At 44.0% G+C, this 17777-nt stretch overlaps 1 protein-coding gene across 2 annotated transcripts; it reads left to right on the plus strand.

The window, feature by feature from the left end:
* The first annotated feature begins 45 nt into the window (after positions 1-45).
* On the plus strand, positions 46-17027 carry PPP1R7 (protein phosphatase 1 regulatory subunit 7). Of its 2 annotated transcripts, XM_062611137.1 has the most exons (11): positions 83-201; positions 933-1010; positions 1178-1300; positions 6403-6458; positions 7265-7330; positions 7982-8112; positions 8885-9047; positions 12178-12294; positions 13257-13361; positions 14307-14393; positions 16634-17027. In XM_062611137.1, the coding sequence occupies exons 2-11, from the start codon at positions 968-970 to the stop codon at positions 16808-16810; spliced, it is 1068 nt and encodes a 355-aa protein (XP_062467121.1). In that variant the 5' UTR covers positions 83-201; positions 933-967; the 3' UTR covers positions 16811-17027. The 2 variants fall into 2 exon arrangements, with proteins under 2 accessions (XP_062467122.1, XP_062467121.1); XM_062611138.1 differs by lacking the exon at positions 933-1010 and having other exon boundaries at positions 46-201.
* Positions 17028-17777: the final 750 nt, after the last annotated feature.

Consider the following 17777-nt stretch of genomic DNA (forward strand, 5'->3'; position numbering starts at 1 on the left):
CAAACGGCCGCGAGGGCACGCAACCTCTGCACTGCCCCGCCCCCAGGCCGCGCTAACTGCAGATGATTGGCTGCGGCGAGCCACCAGCGGCGGGCTCTGATTGGCTGTGACGCCGCTTGAGGCGGTTTCCGGAAGGGGGCGGTGGGAGGAGAAGCAATATGGCGGCGGGGAGCGGAGAGGTACCGCAGGAGATGATGGAGGGTGAGGAGAGTCCTCTGGGGCTAACACGGTCACGGTAGCTGAGGGGGTTGGGAGGGCTCGCTGCTTGGGCACCGCCGCTCGGCGGGGTGGCTGCCAGCTGCGCGGGATGGGGCACTCCGCTCCCAGGCAGCCCTTGGGTTTACACCCCGAGAGCGGCTTCCCCGGGGGGACGGGGCTCTGGTTGGCCGCCGACCCGGGGCGGCTGCCCGAGCCGTGAGCCACTCTGTGTGTGTGTGTGTATGTGTGTATGTATGTATGTGTATGTGTTACCTGGGTCATGGAGTGGTGCCTTTCCTCGCCCCGGCGGCTCCGCGCGCGAGAGGTGGAAGACGTGGGTTTGTGGAGAGGACTCTGATGTAAAAAATGATCAGGAAGAAATCCCCAGGTGTTGCTTTTCCTCATTCGCCCATGAAACGAGAATAAACGGGGGGGATGAAGATCAACAGGGGACTTCAGGTCCTCAGGACCAGGGTAGCCACTAGAGCTGTGGCTGGGTAAATGGTGAAGGGAGCTTGTAGGTTGTGCAGGGGAGATGGTTGCTTTTATCTGCAGGGTTTTATATCTTTTTTAATTCTTTTGTCTTCACTTCTTTGTGTCATTGGTACTATTGTACATGATACTGATTTTTTTTTTTTTTCCTAAAAGCTTTTAAAATGTAATAGTTCTAATTCCATCTCAGTAGTCTTTGGAATTGCACTTCATTGATCTAAGAAATTTCCTTTTTCCTCCAGTCTTCTTCCCAGATTGTTGGTTTTAGGAAGATGTGATGGGAGGAAAAAGTGCATCCAAAATCAAAGTAGAAACAAGGGGTAAGAGGCCTTTTATTTAAGACTAAACCTTTCATTTAGTTAACTTAGGACTTCTACTAACTGCATAGTGGTGTATGTGAATCTTGATTATTGTATCTGCTTGCTACTTCTTCCCCCTACCCCACTGATGAAAATAGCCTAATTTTGCTATTATGTATCTCACACAGTTGATAAGCGGATTGAGTCAGAGGAGTCAGGAGACGAGGAAGGGAAGAAGCAAGCAGTTCGCTTAGTGACAGACCTCAGTCAGCAGAGCCTGAGAGATGAGCAGAATGGAGAGAACTCCACAGGTACCTTGACAATGTAAACGGTCACCTTAGGAAGTGTTGTCTTACCAGTGTGTCCAGTTGCATGTGTGTGTGTCAGTGTTCTGTGTTTCTTGTGGCTATGTGATGGTTGTATTGATGTGAGTTAACAACATGAACCTGCCTTAGACAATCTTCTTTAAAAATAAATAAATGGTAGTGTTATTGCTAAAATAAAGCTGCCTTCTTTGTATGGAGCCACTGATATTAGACCTCTGGTGTTTTCTTATTTATTTATCCGTCTGTGTTTCTTTTTGAGATCTTCAATATCAAAATGCAAAACACCTTTACTCATGCTTTTGTGGAAACATAGTAACTTTCTGTGTAAAGATGCTGTAAATGTTTATTAGAAATTAACATAAGCAGCTTTTCATAATTCTGCTTTAGTGTATGTAGTTTTTTTTCCTAAAAAGTTGCCAGATTGCTTTGGAAGGCAGAGACTCCTGTTTCTATATAGATTGAGGGAAGCTGTCAGTTTTTATTTCCTAGATTTAAAAAGTCTAAGACGCATCAAAATTGCATTTTTTTTGAATCCTCTTGACTTTTGCTGCTGTTTTTATTGCTCGGATTAGGGCATTGGGTAGAAATGCTGACAGACTTTTAAGCCTGTGCATGTTTGATGGAAAGGTTTGCTTTACAGTAGCTTGTATAGACTCTGTCAGAGCAGATCCATTTCTGAAGATGTATGGCAATATGACCTGGGCTTCTGGTGCTAGCTAACAATCTGAGATATAACAGCATCCTTTTTATAGAGATGTTCATGTGATTACTATTGGTATGGAAATGGAAGTGAAATAATGGAGCAAATTTCAGTCTCTTTTTGACTATGCACCTGCTGCATTTCTTGCCTAATCTTCACTTTGCCCATTAGAATCTTAACGAATCTAAATGAGTTCTGTGTAGGTCTAACTCATTGTTAATTGCAAAAAAAAAAACCCCACACCCAACCCTATATATTAATTACAGCATGCTGTGGTGATGACTGTAGAAGTATTCAGAGCTCACCTCACAAATTGTATGTCCCAGGTACTATATGATTAACACAGCCATGCAGATCAGTCGCAGTTTTCCTTTGCATGCACAACCCTGAGTATTTGTTCAGCTGACAAAATTTAGCTGAGAGTTTGAGGTTATATATTTTTATGCTGCTCCTCCAGAAATTGCAATGCTGGAGAATATACTTCAAGTGATGCACTGTTATTCCAGTGAAAGCAAGAAAAATGCATTCAGATTTGGTGCTGAATTACACTGACATTATTTAATATAAACACCGTATCGTTACTACTTCTTCCAACGTGTTAGGATTCTGAAAACTTCTAGGGCAGAAACCAAGCAGAGGGATAATTTTGGAACATTTGCGTTAGCTTCCGTGCCAGCTTTTGAGTTTCTTGTTTGAATGGAAACTGAAGAGTTTTCTACATTCTTCACAGAAGGTCAGAAATAGAAAGAGCTACAGCAGCTGAAATTTCAACTTCATCATTTATCTGATTCTCTGAGGAATAGTGCCTCTGCTCAGAAAGCTTATAACTTGGCTATTTATAATATGTTTCATGCATATGCAGTTAAGTGTAGTTAGGCTTTTAGTTGCTCTAAATGCTTGTGGTACTGTGAACTTATGTAACTCAGTAACTACCGCTCCATACTGCGGAATCTGGGTTTCCTGAATGCTGTCTTTTTTTCCTACATCTCCAAAGCTTGTGCAGCCTGCAGGCGTGGGTTACACAGGAATTCACTGAAGTAACTTCAGTGCCACAGCAACGTTTTATTCCCCCTTGAGAAACCTGCTGCATTAAAAAGTGTGAACTGAAGCACTGTTTGTATACTAACTGCATGCAAGTGAAATTGCAGTTCTGCTTGGTAAAGTGATGATAAAAAAGGGTCAGTTTAGAGTGTTCTGTGTCCGCTTGGTTCATAAATAAAACGTTGGTTGACAATTGATAGGACTGTAAATTGGGTAGAACCATTTTTCTCTTCTTTGAGAGAAAATGTAACGTTTCCATGCTCATACTGATTTATCTGTGTTATCACTATACACCCATCACTTAGACTGCTATGTGGGAGAGTGTTTTATACACAGTACATAAACTTTAAGAGTTAGCCTTGTTACATGAGTGCCTCCAGTTTTAACATGGTTTTATTTCAGTGAATTTGATACACATATCCTGTGTGATGTGGTTTTGCACCTTTGGACCCGAGTGCCTTTTTTTCCTCAGGCTGGCTCTACCAACACTGGTTGCTTAAAGCCATATGGCAAAAAATATGAGGAGCTATCCTTTCACAGATCCCAGAACAAAGCATTTAGCATATTGCGAAGGCTTCATATGTATGAAGTGGTCTGTAGTGGCTGCTGTGATGAAACTCGTCATTTTTCTGCCACCCAAACAAGGCCAAAGTTTTTTTTACCAGAGTTATTTTTTTTTGGAAGAATTTATTTTTTTTATTTACAGAGTGCATGACTGGCTTTGGTTTGGTAACTTTAAAGTCTCAAAAGGATAAATTTGTTCACCATAAGCACTAACTACTAGTACAGCTTAATACAAGGAGAACAGTTTTGGGTTTTATGTGATATCTGAAATAATTGTTGTTCCAGATTTGGACCATGTTCCTGTTGGCTGTATGTTCAGCTAGGTACTTGTTTGGCTTGCAGCACTTTGTGCTGGTGGCCTTTGCACCCTAGAAATAGGTCAAATAGATGCAGCCTTGGTAGCAGCAGGATAGGGTGTCCCACTGCCCTGCTGAAGTGCACAGCTCCTCATCTGGAAGAAACATAAGAAAATCCAAATATTGTCCACTGCTAAAATGCTGACAGGTGTGTGTATGTATGCATGCATGTCAGTTTTGGTGGCATTTCTATACCACAGTTAAATGTCACCAAACCTACCGGCTCATTTTGCATCCCCAAAATACCATTTATGCTTCCTACTAATTTATGCTATAAAGAATATTAAAATGAAGGACAGAGGATTGCTTTTCAGTTGTAACTTTGTGAGTCAGTTCAGTTAGTGCTCTTCCCTGTTGAAATGCCTGATGAGTAGCCCAGATGCAGCAAGGTAAATGATGGTGCATGGAGCTATCAAAACCTTGGCATTTGATAGCAGTATTAAAAACTATAATGCTTGTACTGTTCATCCTTACAGTACTACTTAATGGTGCCAAGCATCAGTAGGTAAATACTTGTGAAGTATAAGGGACATTTGGCATTTACAAGAATGCTGTAACCATGCTGAACTATAAGAACAGTGATTACTTCTGGCTTAATGGAATTAGCTTGCATGTGGTAGTGCAGGAGTTAATGCAAAGCCTTTGGGATGTGATTAATTAAAGCTTTTTAGTTTTTTGGTACAGAAACTAAACACAGAAGGGGAAAGAGGTTGCATATTGTATGTCTGTTTTGCAAAGTCAAATTAGACTTTCTTTGGAAGTTGATGCAACTAGCACTCTGCCTTCAACAAATGGGAATCAGGCGTGAATTATTCAGCATGAATTTATCCAGTAAACTTCACTCCTTCTTGTGCTGTGCATGCATGGCAAATGTTGGGTTGTCTTCCAGAGCTATAAACACATTTTCCAAGAAAAAAAATGCAGCGTGATCATGTTTTTCTAGCATATTAGTGAGTTCAGTCAAACAGAAGAAGGGACATCCACAGAATCACAGAATTGTTAGGGCTGGAAGGGACCTCTGGAGATCATCTAGTCTGCCAAGGCAGGCCCACCTAGAGCAGGTTACACAGAAACACATCCAGGAGGGTTTTTAATGTCCCTAGAGCGGCAGACTGCACAAAGTACCTGGGCAGCCTGTTCCAGTGTTCTGCCACCCTCAACATAAAGTTCTTCCTCAAGTTGAGGTAAAACGTCTTGCGTTCTAGTTTATGGTCATTGCTCCTCAACCTCTTGCTGGGCACCACTGAAAAGAGTCTGGCACCATCCTCCTGGCACCTTCTGTTGAGATAGTTGTATGCATGAGATCCCCTCTCAGTCTCATCTTCTCTAGACTGAACAAGCCCAGCTCCCACAGTCTCTCCTCATAAGAAAGATGCTCCAGACCCCTGATCATCTTTGTGACCCTCCACTGGACTCTCTCTAGTATCTTCTTGTTTTTCTTGTACTGAGGAGCCCAGAACTGGATGCAGTACTCCATATGTGGCTTCACCAGGGTTGAGTAGAAGGGGAGGATCACCTCCCTTGACCTGCTGGCCACTCTCCTCCCAATGCACGCCAGGACACTCTAGTGCCTCCTGGCCGCAAGAGCACACTGCTGGCTCATAGTCAACTTACCACCTACCAATACTCCCTGATCCCTCTCAGCTGAACCACTCTCTAGTAGGTCAGCCCCCAGCCTGTACTGGTACTTGGGGTTCTTCCTCCCCAGGTGCAGGACCCTACTCTTGCCCTTGTTGAACCCCATTAGGTTTTTCTCTGCCCAATTCTCCAGCCTATCAGGGTCCTGCTAGATGGCAGCGCAGCCTTGAGGTGTACCTATCAGCCACTCACCCAGGCTTTTGTATCATCAGCAGACTTGCAAGGGTACACTCTAGCCCTTAATCCAGGTTGTTGATAAACAACTTGAATAAGACTGACCCAGTATTGATCCGTGGGAACACCACTGAAAAAAATCCATGCAGGTGTGTGCACAACATTGACAAAAGCTGACAGTAATCAGGAAAGAAAAGATAAGGGTGGGGTTGCTGAAATGCTTGTTCCTTCCTGGCACTGTCACTAGATAGTTAAGAGTCCTTGGCCATGTTTTAGGTTATCAGAGGAGCACAGACACGCTGAGAGGTGTCTATCAGAGGGATGATGGCCATAAGTGTAAAGAAAAGGAATCCTGCCCAGCCTTCAGGCAGCATTATCCAGCAACTACACAGGCATGTCTTTTGCATCTAACCAAAACTTCTGTTAAGAGAGCTTGGTGTTTAGTTGTCACCATGAAAGCCAAATAGGTGACGAATATTTTTAATGCAACGGAGTATCTGAACTGTGCATCTTCTGAGGAGCATTTGTTCCCTTTGCCTCTCTAGATGTTAGCCATTGTTATCTTGCCTTTAGCTGTCAGGTAGAACTTCATAATGTATTTGCTTCTCCTGCAGAAGAAGCAGAGACTCCAGTGGACATGGAAACAATTAGCCTGGACCCAGAAGCTGAGGTAAAGGCAGATTTTTGTCCTTATGGGCTTTATACAGCAGGAAGAAAAGGTCTAGGCAAAGGCAAGTATTGAAACCCAGTTAAAAGATCTAATTCTTCTGGAGGCGCTGGCTACCAGTGAGCTGATAGCTGCTGTCAGACCCATGATTTGTAATTGGCACGGATATTTAACCAGCTTTGTGTCTTGGCATTGACAGCCTCATGAGCCAGTTAGCTGCAGAGGTTTTGAGTGTGGGTGGGGTGAATTGCTCTATTTCTCTTTAATTAACTGACCTGCAAAACTGGAACTTCTGGGACGGGACAGCATAGATGTGAAGTGCATCGACTGATTGCCAGTGCAGAGTTAACATTCACAAAATGACCAGGTTACTTGAACTATCAGTGGTTCCTGTTAGTCTGAGGCCTGGAACTGGAAATAGTGAGGTGTGTTCCAGTTCAGCGCTAGCAAAGGGGGTAAGAGAATGTTATGCAACACTTCACTCATGCTAGACAGCAGAATTTGTCTGTCTCAGTAAAATCAGAAATTACTGCAAAAGATTTCTGATTTTGGCAAAGCAGTGCTCAGACTCAGGAAAGGGCTGTTGCCTTTTCACAGATACTGTGTTTTCAGTTGACAGGCTTAGGCCACCTGCTTCCCCTGGGGTTGGTAAAATCATGTGCCAAACCCAGTTTTCACTAGCTTTTTGAAGGGAAGTTTTAATGTGTTACACATTTTGTAAGTCTATCATTTTCCTTAGAACAAAGTACCAGGTTGGTCTTTGAAAAGTGTTTTGAAACAACTGCTGAATCCTTCCGTTTTTCTTTCAGGATGTTGACTTGAATCATTTCCGAATTGGGAAGATTGAAGGATTTGAGGTGCTCAAGAAAGTGAAGGTATCAGTCTTAAGGAATTAAGAGAATGCCTCTTGGAATTTGAGAATGACCTATAAGAGGGCAGATATAGGTTGAGATCCTGATGAGTTCACTTCAGGTTTTACTGAAGGAGATAGTGTTTATCCATTTGTCAAGTAATAAAAATCCTGGGGTTTTACAAGTTGGTTTTGTACACAGCAGGGTTCATCCTAAGGAATACATGCTGTACATGCACAGGAACTTTAACATAGTATAACATAGATTAGAAAGGACCTCTGGAAGGCTCTAGTAAAGCCCTGCTCAAAGCAAGTTCAGTTAGAGCATGTTGCTCAGGGTCTTCTCCAGCCAAGCTCTTGAGTATTTCCAAGGAAGGAGATTACACAGTCTCTCTGAGGTCTTGTTATAGTGTCTGACCATCTGTGTGGTAAAAAGATTTCCTTCTGTAGAGTTGGAATGAAAGAAGAAAAGATTCTATTTAAAAAAACCAACAACCACTAACTAAAAAACACCACCCACATGGAAAAGCCCCAAACAAAACACAACAACAACAAAAAAGCCCCAAACCGAAACCCAACAGAACTTAATGGGGAAAAAAAAACAAACCACTTTATTGTCTGAATGCCATTCATATCCATTTTCCTGTTTGTTTTCAAACTCTTCCCCAACTATTAGACTCTGTGTCTCCGTCAGAATTTGATTAAGCGCATTGAGAACCTGGAGCAATTGCAGACCTTGCGAGAACTGGATCTCTATGACAATCAAATTCGGAAGATTGAGAACTTGGAGTCTCTTGTGGAACTTGAGTGAGTCCAGGGGAATCACCAGGATTAGTTTGAGGGTGGTTTGCTGAGCACTGAGTTACTCATGCTGCACTTATTCCAGTATTTATCACCCAGGCCTTTCTCATGATTCATTTGGGTGCTGTAAAGGGTAATGTCTGTTATCTGTTAACATTTAACCTGTGCAGTCAACTAGTTTCATTAACCTGAGGCTCACCTGGGACAGTCAGCTGGAAATGAAACATGTGCTGCATAAGGCAGTTTGAGTGATAGGTGATTGCAGCTTCTGTGCAGGTGTGGAAGCACTCAGGCACCCCTTGCTCTTGGCAGCGAGAGCTTGGTGTGACAGGTTTTTATTCCTGACAGGAGATTTCAGGTGAGATTAGGACTTCTTATGATGGGTGTTAGGGAAGGAGTAGTGCTCTTCACAGTTTCATGCTTAGGGGAGGCCTTGATATTGTCCTGTAAAAGGCAGATCATGTAGGCATGTATCTTTCCCAGGGGGTGTTCAGTAGCGAAGATTGGCTTCCTCCCACAGTGGTACTTCATGGCTGGGCAAAACAAGGGCTGTTTTCTGCATGAGACAGATTATCTTTTTTCCCTGACACACTATAGAAGTATCTTGAAAGTTATATTTGTTGCTATCTCCAATAAGAATAAGTAACACGACTGTAGTTTCAAGACCTAGGAAAATCTGATCTCTGCAGACAGTGAGGTTCTCCACCAATTCACAAGTGTCTTTCAGAGTCATCTGCGCCTGATGGACCGAAGTGACCTTTGTTTTGTTTTACCTCAGGATCCTGGACATCTCCTTTAACGTTCTGCGACACATTGAAGGACTTGATCAATTTAGCCAACTTAAAAAACTCTTCCTTGTCAACAACAAAATCAGCAAAATTGAGAATTTGAGCAACTTGCACATGCTGCAGATGTTAGAGTTGGGATCCAATCGAATTCGGGTAGGCTTGCTCTGCGAGATGTAAGCTGGAGAGTTCTGAGCTCTTTGGCTTGGGGTTAACCTTTTCTGAAAGTGCACTTAATTGACTTGCACTTGAAGTTTTGTTCTTGTTATTGTTCCAGTCATTTTATGTGTAATTGCTTATTGCTGTGCATGCTGTGTGCTTTAATCATGTGCGCATGGAGTGCCTGGCTACTAAAATACTGTTTATTAATTTCTTTCTTTAGCAAACTCATGCAACCCATGTGTGTTGCCTTTTGCAGGTGATGTTTTCCTCCTGCTACAGAGTACTTCTGTATCGTAAAGTTTGTGACTTTTTCAATGTAGGTGATTTAAAATCTATTCCACTTAAGCAGAAGCAGTTCTGAGTAGTCTGTCCTTCCTTAAGGTGTGCTTCCCTGCGTTTTGCCCCGTTTGTAAAACAACTGGTGAAAGAGAAGACACAAAAGACTAGCCACGTGCAAAGTAAACTATTGATTTTTAGAGGCTTTTTCAATTCTGTACACTTTAGATAATACTTCTAACAGATGAGTGCATTTCAGTCTGAAAATTGTATAAGCTGGTGCTCCTCATTTACAGTATCTGAAAAATTACTTGTTAGGCTGAAAGCGCAAATTAGGGAAAGAACTGTTTGTCCTCTCTATTTCAAGCCTTGTGCAAGCACACTTCTCTTTCTGGAAAAGGAAATTTCAGCTATTATAACAGCCTTTTAAGGCAGAAATGTATGCTGCTTTTATGGAAAAATTTTATTTTGCTCCTAAAGGTAAATTGGACTGAATTATTTTCCATCAAAAACAAATTCTATTTTGTAAATGAAATTACTTAGGGGAATAAATCTAGAGTGTGAGAGCATCAGCTAGATCAAGTGAGTGATCAGGAACCTTGGAATTTACATAGGTAGGGGAAACATGATTTAGAGAGAGGCACTTTCCTTTATTCAGCTATAGGCTAAGCACATTGATCCTTACACATCAAAAGCTGGGTTAAGCAAGAGTGTGCTGTCTTCCATATCTAAGCATCACTACCTTCTGCAAAAAGAAACAAATCATCTAGATTTCTGAATAGATACTTAGGTGGTACGTTGCCACTAATATTGTCAAGCCAAAGAATATCTTTTAAACAATTAGATTACATTTATTTTATGTGTGTTTTCTCAGCACTGAGCCTGAGCATATTAACAAAACAGCTCAGAGCCCCAGAGTTATCACTATTTGGGTAACATACATATGCTTGTATTGTGGAATTGGTGAGCTTCTTAAATTACTTCATTTTTAGCAGTGTTCTTCTGTTTATCTTCTAATTCTATTCTTCAGACAGCTATGCTCTATGCTACTAATGGCTTTATTGGAGTGGGTAACCTGTGTCTAGGCCAGGCATGAAAAAATACATCTCCTGTTAATTGGGGTGCCTCGAACTCTTTTTATAGCTTCCTATTGGGAGGGTGGCCTTGCTTTGTGCTTTACAGGTGGGCATATCCTTACTCTTTAGGGTAAAAGCCTATGGACTCTGTTCAGGCAGCATTCTTGGCTCTGAGGTGCCTCATATACTCATACCCTGTGCATTAAAGCTTCCGCAGTAGTACTGTCTTAGTCATTTTGCTGCACACTCTAACCTTTTGGAGTGAGTCAGTCATGAGTTACTAAGCACTTGCAGTTCTGTTCCTTTTGTATGAATGGTGGGGAGGCAGAACTTCACGCTTGAGCTGACACATTCCATGCTTTTTTCCAGACTTGGCCTGAGGCAACTATAAGTCAAGCACTTATTTATTTGCTCCTTAGATCTTTTTCCCCTCATGTCCATCTGTTTCATACTCTCACTTACCTGTGGCTTTTTTATAGTTTTAAGGACTGTTTTTTTTCCCCTGGCTATATCTTCTCAGTATCCTCAAGAGTCACAAGTATTTCCTCCTCGTGGCTGGGGGAGCTACCAATGAGCAGCAAATCTATCATTTTCTTGCAAAGTCAAAACAGGGGTAAGTCCGCAGGCTAGAAGGAGGGTGAATCCAAATCTGAGCTGATAAACATGTTGAATCTGGTGGCAGTTGAAGGGTAGAGGTTGAAAAGCTGCTTTCCTTTCCAGAGGGTATCTTTGATTCATAGTGTGTGTGTTTGTGTCCATCTTCCTCTTCCTTTATACATGTGCAGGTAAATACACACACACACAAACACACAGTAACCTAAGGTGCGGTAGAACTCGGTAGCCTGTCTTACCATCACTACTAGTCTCTGAAACTGCCAGACAAAAAGGATGTGGAAAAGCTGAGATGTCACAAGGTACTAAGCATCCAAATCCTCTGTTTTCTTCAGTTTCAAGGAGCCTTTTTTTAAGCCCACCCCTTTCCCCTTTTCTTGCCCTTTCTTCTCTTCATGCTTTCTGGTGCTCCTTCCTTTGTAAATAAAGAATTATTGATGCCTCACAGAGATCCTTACTTTCTCCCACTGAAGGCTGAGCTCAGGACTTAAACTGGTGTAGCATATATGTTCTGCCAGTAGCATGTGTATTTAAAACACATACATCACTTTAATTGGTCTGTGTATGTTCGCCAGTAGAAGAATATATAGTCAGTAATTAAATATATGAACACATACACGCCTGAGACAGTTAACCCTGGTCATGACAGCTGTTGTGCAGATAAGCTGAAGAGCTTGTCTGTGTGTTGTGTGGTCACTGATGGGCGTTTGCAAATTGTGTTTTCTCCTCCCAGATTCTCTTTTCATTCACTAGTGAGAGATTTTTCTTGCTTCACAAATGAGCGTCTCCTGCCCAGAGCGCACCTTGTGGTACAGGCAATGTCATTTTCAGGGCTCCCTGAGCCTTTCCATTCTCTGCTCTTGCTGCCTGGGCAGCAGAGGCAACAGCTGGGGCAGTGACACAGCCCTTGCTGTGTTGAATAGCAGTGCCACAAGCCAGCTGTCACATGGGCTGAGGTTCACTGTCGCTGCATAGTCCTGCACATACTCTTGGGTCACAAGGGAGGCCCTACCTTGTGCATGCTTTGTATTGTGGAATTGACAAGTTTGTGTTTCTCAGGAGTGGAGCTCTGTGGATTAAGGCTAGAAAATGCCAACCACATCTACAGGTTGGAGTTCTGCATCGCAGCAATAACACTGTGTCCTTTGGTCATTTTGCAGGTAATTGAAAACATCGATGCCTTGGCTAATCTTGACAGTCTGTTCCTTGGAAAGAATAAAATCACCAAGCTCCAGAACTTGGATGCGCTGACAAACTTAACTGTGCTCAGTATACAGGTATTAGTTCTACTTTGTACTGTTGTGTTTGAACAGCCTTGGTTATATGAACAGTCTTGTAATTTATGATAAGCTCTTCTGAATCAGTAGGTCTTCAGTGTTTGAGTCAAACTCCTGTACTGGAACAAAGTGTGATATTTTTTGTGCTGACTTTTCTCATTCTTACATACTAAATGAGATTGACAGGTACTGATAAAATGATAAAACAAATACTTGATTTTTATGCAAGAAAGACAGGAAATTTATGTTATCCCTCATTTCCTTCCTGAAATACAGTTCCCCAATACATTACAGTAACATCAAATGAGTTACGCCCAGGAAGTTGTTATAAGGGCTCAGTGTCACTAACCTTTCCTGAAGAGGGAATAAACGTGAACAAGCCTGTGCTAAATGAAATCTGTCCTTAACAAGCTGATGGAAAGTTTCTTTCTTTTTAAAAGGTGCAATAAAAGACACTCAACAAATTTGTTTCATTGAGTCACCTTCTCGTCCATATGACAGTGGTAGTGTATTCTGGTACTTCTTACAGCTGTTGGTGGGACAGGCATGCTCACTACATGTTGTAGTACCTGTACGCATCGTTATTCTATAAGATGTAAAGAATTATCTTCTGTGGAGTGTATTGGGATTGAAGTGTTGTAACTCCTGTTCTGACCTTTCCACTGAAAAGACTTAAAAAATTAATGCTATTAAGGCCTAGGCCTGTCCAAAGACACTAAATGTAAAACTTTCAGGCTACAACTTTTGATGGGAAGTTCAGAGTCTGATTCTTCCAAACGTAAATGCCTTGGCTTGATGGAACAAGCTAAGCTCAGGAAGATCAGTGTGGACCCAAGCAGGCTATTTTCCCTGCCCATCTATACTTCAGATGGATGAATATATGAAATACATGCTTTTTCTTCAGTAACTCCCCTGGGGTTTGGTTTGTTTAGAGTTGACTTAAACTGCTGTTCCACTTTCAGAATAACCGTCTGACCAAGATCGAGGGGCTGCAGAGCTTGGTGAATCTGCGTGAGCTGTACCTCAGCCACAACGGCATTGAAGTTATCGAGGGACTAGAGAACAATGTGAGCATGCTCTTGCTAAGTGTGTGACAGGGCTGTTACCCCAAGCTGCTCCTGTTAGTGGCTGTGTTTGTCTGGAAGCTTTTGTTCCTCAGCTTCCCCATTTGTATTTGGGGTCCTCAGTCTCTTCAGAAGACCACAAAGATCTAAGTATTTGTTATGTATGTTAAAATATCTTGCATGGGTGAAGCTTCTCCAGAGTTTCTGGAGTAGATGTATTTTCATGACCTGGGGTGGGGAAACACAAGATGTGATTAATGCAGTAGCCTGGCTGATCTTCAGCAGTGGAGAGACTGATGGCCACAGCTGGCTGTCTCTGCTGCAGCCTTTCAGACAGCAGGTTGTAGATACCCAAGGAGAAGGTCTCAGTGTGACAGCAACTGGAGCTGGGACTAAGAGCGACAAGCCGTGGCTTGTGGCTTCATGTAAACATATATTTCTAGATGTCTGGATAGGATTGATTTCACTGAAGCCTGTAGTGTTTTCATTCTTGCCTAACAGTAGGTGGCATTGTGAGAGAGCAGAGACAGTCTGGAACTTAGTTGGCTGGCAAGGCAGGAAAACATAAAACTTCTAAAACTTGATTTTCCTCCTGCCAAAAGTTTTTCAACTCTGCTGCTCAAGAAGACACTTAAGAGCTGATCTTTAATGTGTTTCTCTTCTTAATGTACTGCAAGGAAAGTTCACTTTTTAGGAGTCCTCAGCTGGCAGTTGCCATCTGGCCAGTGATTGCTTTCATTTTTTCCAGAGGGACTGGGAGGTCAGTGACCCAGCTGAATTAAAACAGTGTTCCTTGCTATGTTTAGGCAGTGAGAGTTCTTGTGCTGTGTGCAAGAGGCTGGCAATAAAGTGTCTACTTCTGACAGTTTCCAGCTCTGGGCCTGGAAAAACTGAGGCGGAGAAGATGAAAGGAAACTCAGTCTGATGTTTTTGTGTTTGCTTGTCTAGAACAAACTCACAATGCTGGACATTGCAGCCAACAGAATCAAGAAGATTGAAAATGTCAGTCACCTAACAGAGCTGCAGGAATTCTGGGTAAGCACAGCCTGGAGTTGTTCCTGAAATGTCTACAATGGTGAAAAAAACCCTTCTGGTAGGGAGCAGTGGGAGGGTGGTGTGTACTTGTGTGTCTTGGAGTAAATTCTTCCTGTTCTGGTGGTCAGCTTGACAGTCTGCATGGACAGAGTAAGTGATGCTTTCCTCAGGGAAAAGGGTTCATCTTAAAAACTTCTTTGCAGGGCTTTGCTTAGTGTTAAGGAGCCTGCCTGTACCTAGGAGATAGCCCCTGCCTTCACATGTGTGAGGGTTATGAAACAGCCCTACTGTGTCCTATTTTTGCAGATCTCATCATTCCTTAAGTGAACATGACAGTGTAATGGGGGCAAGCTGATATTGTCTCACCAATGCAGTAGAGCACAGTACCTGTTTAGAGCAGAGTTCATATGTTCATGTCATTATGAAGAAAACAAAACTATCTTCTTGCATCCATTCCTGTGAGGTGGATAACTGTTTAGGGTTGCTTCTGTTTCTTTCTGGCACCCTAAGTAGGTAAGCCCCTTGTCATTGGGGGGGGCTTGGGTCAGGTCAGGAAATATGCAGAGACACCCCCTTCTGAAACATAAAGTCCTGTAACAACTTAAGGAAGCAGAATTTCAAATCCTAGAGATTCTGGGAATCTTCTGACAGTTTCCCAGCACCACATCCCCAGTGGAGGGACTACGACATCTTGAAGGTCCAGTGACCTGGCTCAGGTAATGCTGTGATGAGCTGTAGCAAAAGGAAAGATCTAGCAGGTTTTCTTCAGGATCTTAGACCAGGGTGTTAACTACAAAACCTTCCTCAGCTGGAACACTGGCAGTTCCCATGAAGAAGCAGTTTTCTTTCACTGAACTAGCTAGTGGGATGCAGCTGGAGAAAATAGAGCTGCTTATTTGCCATGTAGTGAAGAGAAAAGCAGAGAAGAGATTCAGAGCATCCCTGCAGAGAAGGGCTTGGGGGTGTTGGTTGATGAGAAAATGAACATGAGCCAGCTGCAGTGTGCACTCGCAGCCCAGAAAGCCAACCGTATCCTGGACTGCATCAAAAGGAACATGACCAGCACGTTGAAGGAGGTGATCCTGCCCCTCTACTCCGCTCTCCTGAGACCTCACCTGGAGTATTGTGTGCAGTTCTGGTGTCCTCGACATAAAAAGGACATGGAACTGTTGGAACAAGTCCAGAGGTGGGCCACGAGGATGATCAGGGGACTGGAGCACCTCCCGTATGAAGACAGGCTGAGGAAGTTGGGGCTGTTCAGCCTGGAGAAGAGAAGGCTGCGTGGAGACCTCATAGCAGCCTTCCAGTATCTGAAGGGGGCCTATAGGGATGCTGGGGAGGGACTCTTCATTAGGGACTGTAGTGATAGGACAAGGGGTAACGGGTTTAAACTTAAACAGGGGAAGTTTAGATTGGATATAAGGAGGAAATTCTTTCCTGTGAGGGTGTTGAGGCACTGGAATGGGTTGCCCAGGGAAGTTGTGAATGCTCCATCCTTTGCTATGTTCAAGGCCAGGCAGGACAGAGCCTTGAGTGAGATGGTTTAGTGCGAGGTGTCCCTGCCCATGGCAGAGGGGGGTGGAACTAGATTATCTTAAGGTCCTTTCCAACCCTAACTATTCTATGATTCTCTGTTTCTCAAATGGGGCACAAATTTCCCACTTTACTATGGATGCCCAGTGCAAGGAACTACAGTTGTTGAGGAGTACCAGGGCAATATTTTTAAAGGTGGTGGTGGTGTAGTGACTGCCTCTGTATTCAAAAGCAACGGGTGGCTGAAGTCTCTAGGTTGGACAGCACATGGCCACCTTGCACGCTTGGCTTTCTTGCCCAGGCAGGTGAAGCAGTCATTCCTTTGCATGGGAGTTCCTTTGTAGTGCCACCACCGAGGCAGCTCCCAGGCTGAGAGGAGAAGAGCCTGAACAGGAGAGCTCGGTGCTTTCTCTGGTGTACAGGAGCAGGTTTTGTGGGGGAGAGAGGAAAATGTCACTTCTCACATCAGTTTGGGACCTTTTTTAATGTTTCCTAGGAAGTCGTGAAAGTAATGATAGATGTTACAGTAGAAGAAACACTTAACAAAGATTTCCAACCCTTACATGAACAGCATATGGGCTGGGACACTACAGACTGTCTCAGTGTCCTGCTAGGGCTTTCCCAGCAGTGCTGTGGGTAGTTTCCTGCTCACCATGCTTACTTTGGCAGTGCCTGTGTGTGTGAGGGTGCCTGTGTGTGCTCTGCAGATGAATGATAATCTGGTCGAGAGCTGGAGCGACCTGGATGAGCTGAAGGGAGCAAAGAACTTGGAAACTGTCTATCTGGAGCGAAACCCCCTGCAGAAGGACCCCCAGTACCGGCGCAAGATCATGCTGACCCTCCCCACTGTCCGGCAGATCGATGCCACTTTTGTTCGATTCTGAGCCTCCTGCTGCCCTCTCTCTCTCCTGCCCTCCTTGCAGCGATGTCCCAGCTGGGTTTTTTATCCACTTACCACTCACTCCCCAGGTCTTCAGTACACTGACACTCGCAGAGCAAATGGTCCAGCGAAAGCACTGAATACCAGATCTTGTGTACAATGCACTCATTGTTTTTGAAATGTTGTTGTTATAATAATAATTATTAAATCTTAACACAAGAAACTTCCTTGTGATTGCGTCTATTATTTATGGCCAAGAAAGATTGCAACACACTGGGGCCACTTACCGACTTTTTGGTTGACTCTGTGGGAGTCATCACAGTGGGGAAGCAGATCATCAGCCTGCGCAGCATATGGGGCTTCAGGATACGGGTGTGCTGCAGGGGGCTTAGGTGAGGACATGGACCCTCATATCCCCAGGAAGCTGAAGTGCTGGTGGCACAAGCTCCTTTCCACCAAGGAGGAAGTGGGGTGGTCCTGGTGAAGCAGACACCCTGGGTGTCCAACGGTTGCTGGTGGTCGAGGGGCTGTTTGGCGAGTACCTGGAGATGGGGAGGGACAGGCCTCTCTGTGGGGAAGGCTGGAGCACTGGGAGAGAGAAAGCTGGTGGGGAGAGGCAGGAGCTCCCTGGAGGAAGGGACCAGCCATGGGAGCTTTCACTCCGAGTAGCCCATGGGTGCTGCAGAGAGAAGGGCTGCTCACTCCCTCAGGACAGGGCTAGGAGATGGTGTAGCTGCTGCTGCCATTTATCAGACTGTCCCTCCCAGTCCTGCAGTGGTGGCCCCTCTCCTCCCTGCTCACCACTGGGAGGAGATCCATCTGGATGCCCAGTTTCATTCATGACTCCCCACACCCCCCATGACTGAGCAGGCGCAGGGCTCTGCTGCCTTTTCTGCTGCTGTCACCTCCACGCCCTGACCCTGCTGCATGAGCCCCACCTCAGCAAGGGCATCGCGGCAGCAGAGGCTGAC

The sequence above is a fragment of the Pezoporus occidentalis genome, unplaced genomic scaffold (genome assembly GCF_034315485.1).
Source record: "Pezoporus occidentalis ecotype Australia unplaced genomic scaffold, CSIRO_AGI_Poc_V1 ctg151, whole genome shotgun sequence".
Lineage (NCBI taxonomy): Eukaryota > Metazoa > Chordata > Aves > Psittaciformes > Psittacidae > Pezoporus > Pezoporus occidentalis.

Excerpts from the sequence above, each read along its gene's own strand:
- PPP1R7 (XM_062611138.1), top strand. The coding sequence starts at position 159 with ATGGCGGCGGGGAGCGGAGAGGTACCGCAGGAGATGATGGAGG. Across the intron at positions 1,301-6,402 it reads GAATGGAGAGAACTCCACAG|AAGAAGCAGAGACTCCAGTG; the intron begins GTACCTTGACAA and ends CTTCTCCTGCAG. Across the intron at positions 8,113-8,884 it reads GAGTCTCTTGTGGAACTTGA|GATCCTGGACATCTCCTTTA; the intron begins GTGAGTCCAGGG and ends GTTTTACCTCAG.